Genomic DNA, 17,744 nt, shown 5'->3' with positions numbered 1-17,744 from the left:
TGCCGACCTTAAAATACAAAACCAACACCACCTTCTACAATTTCACTATAAAAAAGAACGTATACCAAAAATACTTCATTATTCATCTTCAACAGAATTTTTGAACTCTTTTACTAAACACAACAATTTCATCATTCTACATATGCTAGAGAACCAAGAGTTGGAGTCATTCTTAATGGCTCCACCAAAATAAAATTTTAAATTTTAAATTATATTAAAAAAATACTTTAAAAAAATTACACTTGTAATAAAGTGGTGGAGCCCTTCCAAAAAACATATTATTTTTTAAAATTTTAAATATAATTAAAAAACATTTAAATATCTTTAAAAATAATTTAAAAAATTAATAATTTAAAAAAATTATATTTAAATTTTAAAAAAATATTTAAAATATTATAAAACAAATAATAAATTTGAAAGGTCATATCTTTAAAATAATATATTTTAAATATTTTATAATATTAAAAAATAATATTTAAAATTTTAAAAATAATATTTAAATTTAAAAAATAATTTTAAAAAATATATATTTAAAATTTAAAAAAATAATATTATAAAACATTTCAAATATACATTTCAAATTTTATAAAACCAATAATAAACAAATAAATAAAATAAATAAAGGACAAATTAAAAAATAAATAAATTAAATAAATAAAAAACAGAAAAATAAAAACAGAAAAAATGAAAAAGGACAAAGAATAAGAAAAAGTAATGAATGAAAAAAAAATTAGGCTATTTCAATAGGTAAATAGGCAGAACAGGCTAGTGTCTTGAAACCTGGTGGTGTCAATTTATTTAGCTCCACCAAAAAAGGTAAAATTGCTTAAACCCCGTACTTTAAAAAATTATTATACAAGTAGCGTTATTCTACATGGCTCTATTAAAAAATTGATTTTTAATGCAGATTGCTGACATGGCATGTTACACTTTGGCTCCACCAACTTTTCTGGTAGGTTTTAGGTTATTTTCGTATTTTATAAAAAAAAGTCATTTAAATAATTAATTATTTTTTTGAGATTAATTTTATAAAAAAGCCGAAGATAAGATGTGATCCGATTGGTCACATGTTTTTTTGTGAAGATATATTGGTGACCCTTTTAGTGCTTCATATGTAAGCTCTCTTACGATAGGAAGAAGAGGACACAACCTTACTCTTTCTCACTACTAATCCAATTTTCTCTCCTCTCTCCTCAATCCTCTTTCACTATCTTACAGCGACGATTCTCCACTCACCTCCACTGATCTTTTCTCCAACAATCACATTTCATTTCTCTTACATGAGTTAATCTTAATGCATTTTGCGTCCTATTTAATTTCTTTTTTCATATTAAGAGCTTACTTTCCCGAAAATGGATGTAGGGTATCTAAGGGCCAATTACCAATCCCCACTTAATTTTGTCAAATCGAAGAGTAATACTAATATCTCTTTTGCTTACATCGAAAAAGAAAAAATATTGAACATTGAATGACATCATCAAAGGCTTGTAATTTGGATGGAGAAAGCTAAACGAATAAATGTTGAGATGTTATTAAGCTAATGGACATTACCAAAGGCTCGCATTACTCTCCTTCCCGGAGTACAATCCTGATATGATATGCATGTATCAATCTGCCACTATTAAGGGTTTAAGGCCAAACTATCGTGTGTCAAAATGAACACTTACACATTGATTTCCTTCACCTGAATTTATTCATTGCTCCATCCTTTGACAAATGACAAGCCATTTTCAATGGAAGTGGTGGGTCAGAAAAGGAGCCACTGGTGATTTGTTGAAATATCCACTTGTTAGCTGCTTCTGTGAAATGAATGCCATCCCAGTTAACCCGAACCGAAGGATTTCCGCACGATTTTGCAATCAAAATCTCCTTGCCTTTCGTTGTAATCTTTCCTCCACACCTTAATGAATTGTTGAAATTATACTTCCCACCATGCCCACAGCAAGCTATGAGAGGGAGCTCGAATCCTGCCCCCATATAAAACAAGTTATTTATCCGAAAGACATAAAACCGCTACACAAATACTTGTGCTGGAAATAGTTACCGAGTTTCTTGGCTTGGCTGACGAGAGTGTACTTCACCGAGTAGACATCGACATACGTAATCGCCGCTAAAGGAAGTTGTTTCCTTAATTGAATAACAACATCTTTCAATCTCTGGTTGAAATACTGAGCCACCTCATTGAATGGACTGCCGCAGCCATATTTGTCTAGTTGAGTCGCACTGGTAAAAAATCTGTCCAGAACATACGGTAGGCAGCCTACCGGTCCGGTGTTGTGTATCCAAAATGTTCTTCCTCCTTGATCATATACTCGCTGCACAAAACATCAGATTATAATCATGTCATCGTCATTAAGTATACGGATTTGACCTATTAATTGTTCCCTCGGGACGAAAACGGTTCTTATCCAACCTTAACAGCTTCAGATAACTGAAGGAGCACATCTGGAACATATGCCTTAACTTGCTCTGTCGTCAGGTTAAGCTTATAGCCAGCAGTGAGATCGTTTTGACCAATGTCAAAGGTGTACAAGGCCTTTGAGAAATAATCCTCCTTTGGCAACAATTTATGAAATACCCCTGATATATTACAAAGTTAAGTTTTATGCAAAAGAAAACTTGGGGTAATATGCATGCATTAGGATTGCAGTACCTTGCTTGCTTATAATCTTAGATCTGGTATGGAATTCTGAGAATTGAACCAACTGTACATCTAATGAAATAGGACTGGCCCCACTTTGAAAAATTGTGGTATTTTGTCGCCTGATGGTTGATCCTGCAGTTGCAAAGTTGGCTCCATGGCTGAAGTTTGAACCCACCGAGTCCAGGTAAGCACTAAGATAAGGTAATCCGAAGCTTTCAGCTACAAGAAACCCCCAACGAAAAGCAGTATAATTATTAGGATATGCTGCAACTCTTCATTATCTTTTGTTGTGTATGCGTGTTAAGAGAAGCAATGCGGAAATTTGAAACAGAATTGATTAAAGCAAACAGTATAAAATAAAACTTAGAAGAATGAACTGAATTGGATGCAAAATAAATCTTACATTTATCTATAATCTATAATATCTATCCCTGTAGGCAATAACTTATATTAAGATGATTGTAAAATTAATATTTAACCTGATTGATTTAAAAAAAAAAGGATAAATATTAAATTTATATATGAATTTTGGTCAAATATACATTTTGATACATGAACTTTGATTTGATACAATTATGTACATAAAATTTGAATTTTGATTCATAAGTATACAAAAAACTTCAATTTTGATTCAACTGCATACATTTTAAGAAATAAATATATACATTTATTTTCATATTGAATTAATATAATTGTTTGTGTACGCAATATATCAAAGTAAAATGATGCTAATTTGATAATGTTGTCAATAATTTGTAAAAATTAAATCAAATCAAAATTCATGTATAAAATTACATAAAATTAAAGTTCACCTAGGACATTACACATTAAACCAAAGTTTATATATAATTTTGATATTTATCCTTAAAAATAATAATGAATTAAAAGAAATTGGAATTTTTTAGGTTTGCAAATTAAAAAATCGTAAGTATTAAGGTAAAAGTTTGGCATCCACAAACAGCATTATTTTTATTTTATTTTTACACTCATAGTTGCTTCGATTCTATTATTTTAACCTGTTGTTGTTTTGAGAGTATTTTTACGATATTCGTGACTATTTCTTCGGAGAAGAGTGATTTAATTATATCCCATGTTTTTTAGTTTATATCCCATGAGATCTGATTCACTCATTTTTTAGTATCCCATTTATCGATTCAACTCGGGAGAGATGCTATTTGTTGACCATAAAAAATGGTCTATTCTCACTTGCGAGTGCTTATTCTTTAGTGTTGTCCTGTGTTTGATAAGTGTTTGTCAGGGTTGAACCACAACTCTCATTGTGGTCATATATTTGGAGATGTAGGCTACTTTCGAAATTGAAAATACTCTTTTTGAAAATGTAGACTCCAAGGTAGTCCCCATTAAATCTTTCCTCCGACATAAAAAAGTCATGGTGGAAGATTCATGTCCACTGTGCTTGAATGCACAGGAAGATATTCAACATCTACATAAGAATGACCAGTTTACTCAGAACACCTGGAGTTCTATTTCTACTTTTGCCAAAGTTTCCCACATTCCTGGTGTCAATTGGGAAGATTGGCTCATTGGTAATCTCCCTCCCAAGGTTTGGTCAATAAAGCCAAAAATTTCTTGAAGTATGTTATTTGTTTTCACCCGTGGGAAATTTGGTTTACTCACAACATACTAGTCTTTGAAAATGATCGCCATATAGAGCAGTTCCTTGATAAAGTCTATACTGCAGTGGTAGAGTTCTTTGCTCTTTCTTTAGTAGTGAATAGGAAAGATTTACCATGTTTTGATCTTATGTCTTGGAAACCACCTCCAATGGACTGGTTCAAACTTGTAGATCTTCAATAGGAAACCCATAAGAGTGGAGATTAGAGCTTTCATAAATAACCATTCTGGTGATTGGATAATTGGAGCTTATCAACTGTAACGACTCGGTTTTTAGTAGTATTATAAAATTTGGTTTCGAATAGAATTAATTGTATAGAGATATTAAATAATTAAAATAGAATAATTTATGAGTCAAGTATGGATATGAGAGGTCGAATAATTAAGTGTTGTTGAATCAAATTGATTAATAAAATAATACAGGAATTAAATTGAATAGTGACCTAAATGAAAGGAAATTGATTTCTAAATTGTTAGGTGCCTTAAGTGGCAATTAAGCAAAGGTTATATAACAATTAAACCATTTTAATTGTTGTTGTCACATCTCAAAATTGGGTCTAGAAGTTTTGAGGGTAAATTAGGAATTTTTGGCTCGAAGTAGGTTTGGAAAATTCTGACTTGTGGTAACCCAAAATTATTTTTGATCATAGCTTTTGAAAAGTTAAATCAATTTTTAAAATTAAGGTTGAAAAGATCTTTGATTTTAAAATAATGATTTTTTTTTGTAAAAGGGTTTGAATTAGGAGTACCATTAAGGTAAATATCCCAAAGTTTTAAAAATACCCTGTTTTTCCCTCCATCTTCATAAAACCCACATTAGTTTCTTCACATTTTTGTTATCGTCCCTTGCTCTCCCAAGCTTTTCCCATTCGATTTTATTTTACAACTCTTAATTTCTTTTATTTGTATCATCACCCAAGCCATAAAACTCCATAGAACTTCAAGAAAAACACTTAAGAACACTATGGATTTCTCCATTATTGAACTTTTGGGTTTTTCGAATTTTCAATCAAAAGCTCGGTTCTTCGTTAACTAAGATAACTATTCGATTCCTTATTAGTTTTTAATGTTATCTAGTCTTTAAAACTGAGTTTTTAGCCATTAAATTGAATGTTTTGAATAAAAGTCGAAAATTAGATCGTTAATGGTGGATTTTGAGATTTAGAATAAAAACGAGGTTTTAAAGTATTTGTTCCATTAGTTTTGATGTGATTATAAAGTTTCTAAACATTCCTTAAAGTTTTGTTAAAGAATTTCAACGTTTTAATGAATTTTCATGAAAATTGTCATTATATGTCAAAATTTTGGATCCATGAATCTGTATAGTTTTGAGTATTTTGAAGGTTGAGAATTATTCTTAGATGTATAATTAAATGGTTTGAATCAATTATAGGCTATGGAAATGAGTAAAGATTAAGATATTTGAGTTTCAAGTTTGTTAGTCGAAATTCCAGTTTCATGAGAAATATAGCTTAGGCTTGTGTTTTTAGTTGATTTTGATGAGTCTTTGGTTGAATGTTAATTGTTTTTATCGTATGATTTAATTTGGTGAAGCTTTAGGATCGTTAGGACCTTCTTCGAGTAAGGTGAAAGGCAAGGAAAAGTTAGTTTAGGCTTTCGGCGGCTAAGCGAAAGCGTGAACAGTGAATGTTTAGAATCACTACTTCTAGACACAACTTATAGTATTAATTGAGAGCTTAGGAATAGCCTAAACCCTATCCTAAGTTCTGAGTGTAAGCTTTCTATTTCCTTTATTTTATTTTAGCAAATTATGTGATTATGTGAATAATTGTAGATTGATTATTATAATGCAATATTGTGATATGAGACATGTGTGATGACTATTGGTGTAACGCCCCAAAAATATGAATTTATGATTGTTAAATTATGTCATTGATTAGTATCTACTTCAATGGTTAAAGGCTTAGGATGTGTGTTTGAGGTTATGGGTTTAAATTTCATTCCTTGAAAATTTTGCTATTTTTTTTCCATATCCCTAACTCTAGTCTTTTGATTTAAATTTTATTTTCGGTCATCTCGTATTAGAATGAGTCTGTTGGTTGAGTGGGAAGGTGTTAGCTTGCCCTTTAGTCTTGTGTTTGAATCCTTGTGTAAGCGAATTGGAAATATTTTTGCTATTTTTGTTTGAGCCGACCATGTAGTGGTTGTGGTCTAGTTGAACTCTGTCTGTGGGAAAAATCTGATAAGTTATCAAAATATTGTGTTGGTTTTCTGTTAAAAATATATATTCTTTTTATTCTTTTTTATTTTAAATTTCTTTTCTTTTCTTTTCTTCTCTTTTCTCAAATTCCTCATTCCCACATTTCCCATTTTTTTCCATTCATTGTTTTATGTTCTTCCAGTATAAAGAATTTCAAGATTTGTTTTTCTTTTCTTCCCTTCTTTGAACTTTTTCTATGACTTACTCGGCCTTTGGGGTTTTTTTTCCTTTAATTCTATTATTTTCTTGCAGTGGTGGTGCTTCAATTTCTGTTCTCTTGCAAATTTAGGTTTTGGATATTAGAGAGTAAGTGGTTTTGTTGATTTTTGTTAAGTTTATGAATGTTATAATTTTATCTTCTTAAAACGAGGCTTAATCTTGTGAGATCTTTATGGTTAGGTGATAATTAAGAAACTCAGGATTTCCCTCCAGTGAATTAGTTGTGTTAGGAAACTGTTGCGGATTTTTGGGTGAGTTTTTGAATGCTCGAAGATTTAATTTTCGGTTTATTAACATGTTTGTTATCGTTGTTACCGAGTGTATTACTTTGGAATTAGTAAATTGTTTCAAAAATTAATCATATAAATGGTTATTTTAGGTTCTGGGAATATCTTGGTTGAATTCGTATCAGAAAATACTCAGGTGTGTAATGAAAACCTGAGAGAACAACGAACGGCGAAAGCCAAAAAATTTAAACTGTCGACGCCACATGACCATGTGCCAGGCCGTGTGTGACACACAACCGTGAGACTGGCCGTATGTTGGACCGTGTGAGACACATGGTCTAGACCAATTGGGTCGTCTGGGCCACACAAGCATGTGTGAAACCGTATGGGCTACACGAGCTGGCCAAGTAGGCTATGTGGACTACACGATCGTGTAGGCCCAAAATTCTAAATTTTACCCTAGAGTCGTGAACATCGTTTGAGTCATATGTAGGCCTTCCATAAGGTCCATATGGCATTAATTAAGCTTAAAAATATGATTTCTGATGGTCTGTTAGCATAAAAATATTGATATGTGTTGTAAGATAAATATGATGTATGCACAGCATGAATTGTATTTATGGTAAATCTGATTCATATCTGTTATGAGAGCATGTATGACATGTATATTTTGTAATCTGTTAATTTCTGTATGTGCATTGTAGTGGGATTTGTGTATATGGAGGAAGTGTGGGTAGATATAACTTTGCCATATATGAAGGTACAACCACACATATTTCTGTAAATGGCGATAAATCGCCTAATGATCAGGCAACTAAGTTGCGAATATTCTGAAAATTGCCATACCAACACTAAGCAATGTGTAGGACTGGATAGGTATTTAAATACCATATATGGCGTGTTGGGATGGTCGAAGATGATGTGTAGCATATGGAGGCAGGATCGTAAATTTTGCATTTGTTATAATTTGATATGAATTCTGTCTATGATATATATGTCTGATTAATATATGTTGATATTCTATTATGTTGCACACTGAACTTGTAAGCTCACTCTCGGTTTGTCTGTTTATTTTCAAGTAACCTTCAGACTTAGGATGGGCCAATGCAATACGAGCTAGATTGAACATTTTTGTTAATTACGCTATTTTTCATTATCTTATTGTTTTGGTTTTTATGGATTGTTCGGACATTTTTGAAACTGTTTTAACATTTGGATTTTATTTGTTTTTTTTATTTTAATTGTTTAAATGATTTTGGTGGTTGAAATTGATTTGCTAAACGATAGATTTTACAATGAAAAATCGTGTTTTCAAAACTAAACTCGACTAAGTTTTTTCGTTGTAATCATAAGTGTGTTATGAGTAAATAACCGACAAACTTATCGAAATAGCTAAGAAAGATAAATTTCCCAACCAAACTTGAATTTTACTAAATATGAACAAGCATCGTTTTTAGAAAATGAACGGTTTTTAGATATTTAATTTGGCCATAACGTTTAGACCAGGTTTAGGGTGTTACAATTGGGAAATGTGTTGTGTTGTGGGCATGATGTATATGCCAAATGACAGTGATAATGATATGTTAATAATGTAAATATGCAGCGGGAGTGAGTGGAATTTCGGTAAGTACATATGTGTTGAATTATGAAATGTGATATTATTATGATAGGTAATATACGAGAATACTTGTATGTGATATATGATGTATTGATTTTAATGCACACATATGCGGTTGGATATGTGATGGCTCAATGAGCATTATTGTGGCAATTAAAGTGCATTGTGTAAGAGACTGTGATATAAATTGATGAATATGAAAAGAGATGATGTGCATTAAATTAGTAATTAAAATTTGTGGATATTTTAGCCTTATGATCTCTTGAAACTGTTGGATATAGTTGGTATGTCATATAAGTCATTTGGTCTGTTGGAGATCCGTGTATCCAATGTGTGGTGATAGAACCCACTTTTATGTTTCATAACCTCAAGTGACAAATTATCGTTTAAATGTGATCTTATATATTGTGATAATACGATGTGAGATGGATGCATAAACATGTGAATAATATGTTAAATGAGTTGATTTAAGTTTCATGAAAATGTTAGTTTCATGAAAATGTTAGTATGTTCTTATGGTAAATTGTGTATGTAATTGTAGTTTGGATCATTATCATTTAACTTGTGAATGCATGTGAATATATAAGCTAGACTTGTGAGTTATTAAAGCATGTGTACATTGTTTAATCTTGATGAATTATTGTAAAATGAGTTATTTGAATATTAGTTTAGTGTAGCTGTACGTAAGAGTATATGCTAGTTTTATGGTTTAATGAAGTGTGAATATGTTATTGTGGCATGGTTAGAATATGATTGTCAATGTGTTAATAGCATGCTTTTGTCTAACCTTTGATGTTGTGTATACATTGTGGTTACTCTGACATTCACTAAGCTTGTTTAAACTCACCCACTCTCTCAAACCATTGTAGATATTTAGCGTTTACGGTGTGAGCGGTGTACGGATACCAAGGAAGTGATCCAAGTTAGGCTTTAGTATTTACATATGTGGTATTAATATTATTCTTTAAACTGTGGGGATAAGGCAATATGGTTAGACTTTGATCGATTATTATTATGGTCCTCATGATATTTTATGGGTTTAGTTTTCTAGCACTTTTGATGGATGTTATAATTATTTCATTGGTATTGTTTTGGTTTGAATATTTGCTATGTTGAAGTGCCATGAATTGTATGTATGGTCAATAGACGTTGAATAATGTGGTAGAATTGTTGCATGAACTTTGCCATAATGTTTTGATTACTTTCATAGCTTATTTGTTCTTAGTATTTATGGATATTGTTCTTGTTATATCGTTTGATTACTTGGACATGTTTTCAATGATTGAATCGTTATTGTGGTTGTTTTGGTGATTACTTGATAAGGTAAAAGTTGCATGTTGAGTAGTTATTATTTTTAATGGATTATATGCCTTAAGCTGTTGAATTTTTGTGGTCTGGAGCAAAGGTATCGATATTTGTGTTTTAAATTGATACCTCTATGATTTTTGAAAGTGCAGGAAGTCAGTAACGTAATTTGGTCTCGATACCATATCATAAGTATCGATACTTGAGATAGAATAATCGATACTTTTTGAAAGGTATCAATATTTTCTTGTGTTTTGGTTTTAAGCGAGAAACAAAATGTTGTTTTAGTATCGATTTTCCAAGCGATATCGATACCATATAAGAAAATTACCGATACCCCAGTTTCAGTATCGATACCTACGTGAATTGTATTGAAATTTTGTTGAATAATTCATTTGCATGTGGTAATTGCGTAATAAGCTCGATTAATGTTTGTATGGCTTAATTTAACGCTGTTTTGAGTATTCGTGGCTTAGGAACTCTATATATGTTTAAAATTAACAATGTGGCATTAGTCGCATGTTCGATGAGATGTTTAGCTATGATTGTTGATGAAACGGTGGTGTGACATCCTAATATTCGAGCTCGGTGTCCAGGCCAAGTATAGGGTGTTACAGTTGTGGTAATGCTTAGTTAATGGTGTTTTCATCACCTTTTATTAATTAATATTATAACTTAATAAAGTATTAGATTAAGTGATTAATTAAGGTAATTGTTATGCTAATTGTTAGTATATCTGTATAGTGGGAGAGAGGAAATGAAAACAAAACATCATCTTTCTCCTTACTTCACCACCATCCATTGACAAAGAAAGAACAACAAAATTTTTCCTCCATTCTTTCATTGTTGTGGCTTCAATTGGGAAAATAGGTAATTTTTAACTTTATTTTTAATTGAATTATTAATGATTGATACTAGATAATGTAAGCCCAAATGATAAAATTTAGAATTATTAAGTTTTGGTTTAGTTTCATTGTTGGAAAATTTTAAAAGCTTTTGATGTTAATAGTTTAAATCCATGGATGTTAGTAGTAGTCAAGATCATAGTTATTTCTGTTGAAATTTTGGTGAAAAGTATTGAATTAGGTTAGAACTAAGTAAAGATTATATAATTAAATTGTGTGTAATTAAGGACCTAATTGTAAGAAATAAAAACTTGAAGTTTGATAATAAATAATGGTTGTGTGAAGTCCTTATACTATATTTATTAAGTCAAATTTAAATTCAATTGGGTAAGTTGTGGAAAATGAGTGTTTTGGGTATTAATAGTGTAAAGACTAAATCGAATAAAATGCATTCATGTGTATAATGTATTGAATTGTATTTGTGTTGTGTGATTAATGAATTTTTCGTAGTCAAATTTAATTTCGTAGCTAAAGAAGATGTAAGACCATCCCGAGATAAAGGGAACTTCAGAGCTGTCGACAAATAGATATTTTGATATGTGCTTTCATAACTCGAGCTTATTAAATAATTAAATATATATATGTTTGATCCGATATATGTTCAGGAACGGTTAACTATTAATACGAATGTGTTCGACAGGTACATATATACTTGACGATATGATATGATTAATAATGACGATATTTTTCCTATTACCGTTGCTCAATATAGAGTCACAAGTATAGTTGGCATGTCATAAAGTCCATATTGGTTGGTGGGAGATTCAGCACTATATGCATACATATTGTTATAGTTCTTTAATACCATGGGGTCGAAAATATATCACTAGCTCAAATATCCTAGGGGTACAAGCGTACTCAGGTGTAGTTCGTGGGATCGGTGCATTTATATCTGATTAGCACTTTGGTGCATATGTAATGGTGGATTGATTCAAGTATTCGTTATTATATTTGATTTGGTTAATAGGGATTATAATATAAAAATGATATTTTGAACATGTATTGTATTGAAACGGGACCTTGATGTTAATATGAGACATGATTTAAATATGCTAAGTTAATTGCAAATACCTTGAGGGTGTATCGGGATTTATATCGAAAACGTGAGTAAAGCATCATTGAGAATAAGATAGAATGATATATAAACTATCCGTAGATGTGTATCTTTGATTTTAACATAAAATGGTTAATTGGTTAACTTGAATTATTATGATTATTTATGTTATTTAAATTTGGTTATGTTTTTAATTGAATTCAAGTTTCTAGCACTACTGAAGATAATTTACTCAGTGTACAGATTTGTTTGTAGCTTAAGTGACCTCGCAATCAAGCATCCAGTCCTTAAGCTCAACCTAAAAGCCATTGTGACCCTATTTTGTACGTATTTATATGTTTTGAAGTTATATGGCATTAACCTAGGTTGGTTGGTTAATAATTTAAATTAGTCTTGGCACTTTTAGTAAGTGACCTGTAATGTTATTTTGGTTGAATTTCATCTTTTAATTACTAGTTAATTATGTTTGATTATGTGAGATTGAATGTGCAAATTGGTTTGTTTGATAATGATATATTGAATGTTAAAATTTAGAATTATTTGAATGTGTATAAATAAGTCAAAAAGATAAATATGACCTGTGGTACATTTTAGGTATGTTTAAAGTGCAGGATTTTGACCATTTGGTCATTGAGTCTCAAGACATGTTAGCTTAAGGTCTCAAGACATACTTGTATAGTCTTGAGATTATCTCAAGACAAAAGAACATCGAAACTAAATAGATTTTGCCCTGCACCAGGTCTCGAGATAGGAACCCATTGTCTCAGTACATTCAAACATCGAAGCAAAAATAGAAAAATAAGGGAGGTTGATCTAAAGACCTAGTCTCTAGACATGAAAGACATTGTACTAGGTCGAGTGTGGGATGTTACATCAACATGTCCTAAGAGCCACCATTGTTAAGGCAAAACTATGGGCCTTGAGAGAGGATTTATCTTTGACTAGGTATCCTAACATTACAAATCTAGAAATAAAAATGGATGCTACAACCATTATACATTTTATGTTTACTAATAAAGTCTTTAATATTTATTTACCCTCTTTAATTAATTAGTGCAAGATGTTACTCCGCAGTATTGCATTAGGTTACTTAAGCATGTCAATGCCTTAACTCGACTTGGAAGCAATTTCCAACCTAATTAATCTATAGTTGAAGACATTGCAATTCAAAATTTATTTTGGTTATGGAGGACGACTCCTAATTATTTAATTTCTTTATTAGCTAGTGATATACAAGGTAGTTTCTTGTATCGAACAATTTCTTAATTTTGGTTTAATGATAATTAATTCCCTTATTTGAAAAAAAATAAATTATTGGATAATTAAAAAATTATATTTTTTGTTGTTTTATTTATTTATTTATTTGAGTGGAAGCATTTTTATTGTAAAGCTGATTATTTTAGAAAAAAAATAGTAAACTTTTTAAGACGAAATTTTGTCTCTAAAAATGAATAAATTTTTTTATAAGATATTTTATAGATATATATTTGATTGGTTCTTTTTAAAAAATATATTTTTATCTTTTAATTATAGCACGAATTCAAGCTTTTCCACAAATTAATTTATTGGCAAAGGAAAACGGAATTAAAATTTTTAAATATTTTAAAGAATGTTAAATTCTGTCATTAGTCATTGTATTATATGTGAGTTGTGCATTTAATTTTTGTATTTTAATTTAATAATTTTTAGTTTTTACACTTTTCGAATTTTAAAATTTCAATCGAAATAGTAATAACTATTAAATTCATTAAGTTCTACAACAAATATATTATTATATGTGTAATAGCATGTTAGTTTGTTATTTTTCAGATTTTTCACAAAAAATCATTTAATAGATTTAATGATTACTAAAATTTAAAAAAAATAGAAACTAAGAATGATCCTATTAGAAAACATTGGCTAAATCTATAATTTTACATAGATGTGACTAATATCAAAATTTAACCAAATGAATTTAACTACGATTGTGTAATCAGAATTAAAATTTCAAAATTCTAAAAAGTATAAAAACTAAAATTGATCAAAGTAAAAAAAAAAAAAAACTAAATCGACAATTTATGCAGAGTCAGAGAGTACTAGTAAAATTTGACCTTTAAAGAATCACATGTTTCACCCACTGTGTCCTTTTATGTTCAAATTTGACTCTGTAACTGAATCATCACTCATTTTGGTCTTTATAACTCCAAATCAGTGTCATCAATAAACTTTCAAATTTTAAAACGTAAAGCGACAAACAGTAAGACTTATATGAATATTCTCTCAATGGAAAAAAAACTAAATTATCCGATAAATTTTAAAATTTCAAATTCAAGTTGCTAAAGAAAATTGTTAATGGATTTTAAAATAATGTTTAAGCAAGAAAAAAAACGATTAATAAAAATTTCTTGAATTTAATAAAAACAATACCTTAAATTCAAAAAAAAAGACTTTTTTTTTTACTTCGCCATATCTATAAAGACTAATTAACTAAAATTCTTCTTAAAAAAATTAAATTCACCGCAAAAGAAATTTATCAAAAGTTAAAAATTCAAATATTTATGGTGTTCCGTTGAATCATCAGGTAAGGGATTTCATGCTATTAATCCTGATTTCTGAAAGGAGGAAGCGAATCGTATGATTTGGGAATCATTAGTACGAAGCAGATGGTACTTATTGGAAGCAAGCAAAATCATGTCAAGTAAGATGGATGATGAACAGAAGGGAAACTCAGAGTAAGATATAAATAAATAAATAAATACCTATGAAATCGATTAAGAGTCGGCCATCGCAATACCGACCTGCCGGCGCATGGAAATAGGTCTCTCCGTTAGGGGCAGGGGTTTGTCCAAATGCAGCTGATAGACCGCCGGTGTCGGAATTTGAGTCACCGAAGTTGAAGATGGCCGGAAGGTTGCAAGGCGCTGAAGAACTGCTGGAACTTGGCAGCAATGTCATTGAAAATATAAGGCCAATGACAACTTTTTTGAAACTGTGAGGTTCCATGACTGTGAGAGAGAGAGAGCGCGCGCTCGAAATTTAAGAAATTATAAAATTACTGAGCTTTACACTTATTTAAATCCGTCTATCCCTATATTTAGCAATGATAACCGGATCCTGTAAAGAAAAGCCATCGTCCTTTTTTTTTTTTTTTGTCCTTCTTAATATAGCCATTGGTCTTTCGTTATTTTATAAAAGTTTGGTAGTAGTTTTTCTTTTTTACCACGACACATACATGTAATACGAGTACTAAATCTCATCTTTGGTTGAGGCGGGTCAAGTTTGAGTCGGGCGGATGTTAAATTTTACATCTAATTTTTAATCTTTGGTTTGATTTAAAAAATGAGTCTAAATTTTATCTAAGTTCAATCTAGATAAAAAAATGTTAAACTCGAGTTCGATCAGTCTGTATTAAAAAATTACATATTATTATTTTTATATAAAAATAATTTTAAAAAATATAATACATTAAATATACTAAAAGTATTAAAATAAATGTTTCTCAGCAAATTAAAAATATATTAAAAAAATTTATATACTTAAATATACTAATATAGTTGCAACTGAGTAAGCAAATATTTCTAAAATAGTAACAAAATTAATAATAATAATAAAATTATGTAATATCCAAATAATAACAACAAAATAGTAAAAATATAATAGCAAAATGGTAGCAAAACAACAACAAAATGGTAGCAGGAAAAAAAATATAAGCAGTTTGAGTCTGGCCTAGGCCAAAAAATTGTTACTCGAGGCTTAGTCTTTCAGAAAACAGACCTTATTTTTTTAAAAAAAACACATTTTTCGAGCCTATATTTTTGCCCAAACCCTCCTACTTTTCAGGCAGGCCTTCGAGCCTGGACGGGTGGACCGACCTATGATTAAATCTAAGTATGACATAGTACAAATACCACATGATAATTTAAAAAAAAAAAGAAGATGAATACGACAAGACAACCGTAAAAAAATATATTTTTATATTAAGATTCCTAAAATATATTAAATTATTGATACTTATGATTTTAATTTGGGATAATAGAATTTTTGGTCTTTAAACTTGGCAATTAGATCTATTTAGGACCTTTTTTTTCCGATTTAATTTGATACTTAAACTTGACAACTAAATTTATTTTGTTCCCCGAACTTAAAAAATATAAAAATATAATGACGTGATATTTTGAGATTGTGTCATATCATCACTTGAAAATTAAAATTTTATATTTTTTTTCGATTAGCGATACAATCTTAGAGTGTCCCATCAATATTTTCATAACCGAATCAATGGTTAAATCGTTCAGACCACTGGTTCTCGATTTGATTGATTTGATCAGTTCAACTATTAGACCAACAATAATTAAATAATTAATTGAAAATTCATAAAAAAAAATTATTAAACATGTTCAACTATTGGTTTTTATCCCACTTTTTTTATTTTATCGATTTTAAAAAGCTTTCAATTTAATCCCTTTTTTGGAGCAATATATCAACTAGTTATCGACCAATTCAATTAGACCAGCCAATCTAATCATGTTTCAAAAATATTGATAAAATCATATCTTGACAAAATCTAAATTTAGGGATTAAAATGGACTTATTTATCAAATTCACGTACTAAAGTAAAAAAAATAGAAATACCAAAGTCGATTTAATTGTAATGTTTAGAGTTATATTTTCCTTTTAACTTTAACTAAAATTTACATTTAATTGAGCTAAATCTCACTTCATTAACGGCATCGATTTAGAAATTGGAATTGAGTTGGTATATTTATTTTTCCATGCAATGAGACAAGAGCATGCTTGTCACGTGACTAGTTGCGGAAAAATATTACTTTTTTCTTTTTACTTCCATTTGTTTATCTTCTTTTCTCGTCTCCCGCTCTTCCAGAACTCTTTTACCTTTTTTCTTTTTCTTTTTTTTCTTTTGCCTATTCTTTAGTTGTCTCCAGACACCGTCAGTATCCATTTCTAAGCACACGTGTCTTGATCGTGTTAGGGCCGTATCCGATATTTTTATTTTATCTTTTAACATGTGTCCAACACCGACATAAGGAGGAAACCATTGTATTTGTGCTTCTTAGTAGTAGTTTATGGCTTGTACATAAAACTTAAAAGAGAAAATATTGAATGAAATATAGATATTATCTCTTTTTAATAGTTTAATATTATATAAGTGATTTCATTCTAAATTTCAGGAGTTTTATTTGGATTTGATTTTTTTAGGATGGAAATGTTGATATAACATTAAACTATTAGAAAAAAATATAAATAACGTGACATCACTATTTCATACAATCATTTTTCTTAAAACTCAAATATCATATTTTATAAGGTAAAGTATCAAAGTGGTCACTAAGCTATTTATTTCATTCTATTTTGGTCATTTAATTATTTTATTTTTATTTAATCACTAAATTTTTTGAAATTAAATATTTTAGTCACTCTCCCATTAATTGATGTTAAACAGACTTTTATTTTATTGATCTACTAATAAATTTAGTCATATAATATTTACATATTCTATCCATTTGATCCTAAATATAAAAAAAATTTAACAAATTTAAACCTCTATATTCATTTTAGTTCACATTTAATAAATTTAATCAACATTAACAAATTTTTATTTTTAAAAATAGTGTAAATTTAACCTTAAATCTGAAACAGAAAAAATCTCTATTTGGTAAAGCGCCTTTTTTTTTCTTTTGCAATTTTTGGTTTCCTTTCTGGCAACCTTCTTCGACCAGCCATGCGGAGACCTTAGGGCTGACCTTCGGCATCTCCCCATCTTCTCTCTTTCCTCTCCCTTCCTTCTTTCCCCTTTTTCCCCATTTTGTCTTCCTTTTGGTTTTCCTTTCACTGCCGTCAACATGTCTATACTCTATAGGTGTGTCTGTTGACACCACCTCTCTGCCGGTAGTAACGTCACCACCCTTCACTCTTTCC

General features: G+C 29.9%; 1 protein-coding gene across 1 annotated transcript; it reads right to left on the bottom strand.

Annotated features, from left to right (window-relative positions):
- Positions 1–1,507: 1,507 nt before the first annotated feature.
- Positions 1,508–14,967, bottom strand: LOC107909712 (GDSL esterase/lipase At3g26430). The gene is made up of 5 exons (XM_016837343.2): positions 14,567–14,967; positions 2,654–2,863; positions 2,414–2,580; positions 2,045–2,315; positions 1,508–1,967 (listed from the first exon to the last, which is right to left on the bottom strand). The coding sequence occupies exons 1-5, from the start codon at positions 14,808–14,810 to the stop codon at positions 1,681–1,683; spliced, it is 1,179 nt and encodes a 392-aa protein (XP_016692832.1). The 5' UTR covers positions 14,811–14,967; the 3' UTR covers positions 1,508–1,680.
- Positions 14,968–17,744: the final 2,777 nt, after the last annotated feature.

Source organism: Gossypium hirsutum, chromosome D02 (assembly GCF_007990345.1).
Source record: "Gossypium hirsutum isolate 1008001.06 chromosome D02, Gossypium_hirsutum_v2.1, whole genome shotgun sequence".
NCBI classification, from domain to species: Eukaryota; Viridiplantae; Streptophyta; class Magnoliopsida; order Malvales; family Malvaceae; genus Gossypium; species Gossypium hirsutum.
The sequence above is the reverse complement of the archived record's forward strand: the minus strand, read 5'-3'. Positions and strand labels throughout refer to the sequence as shown.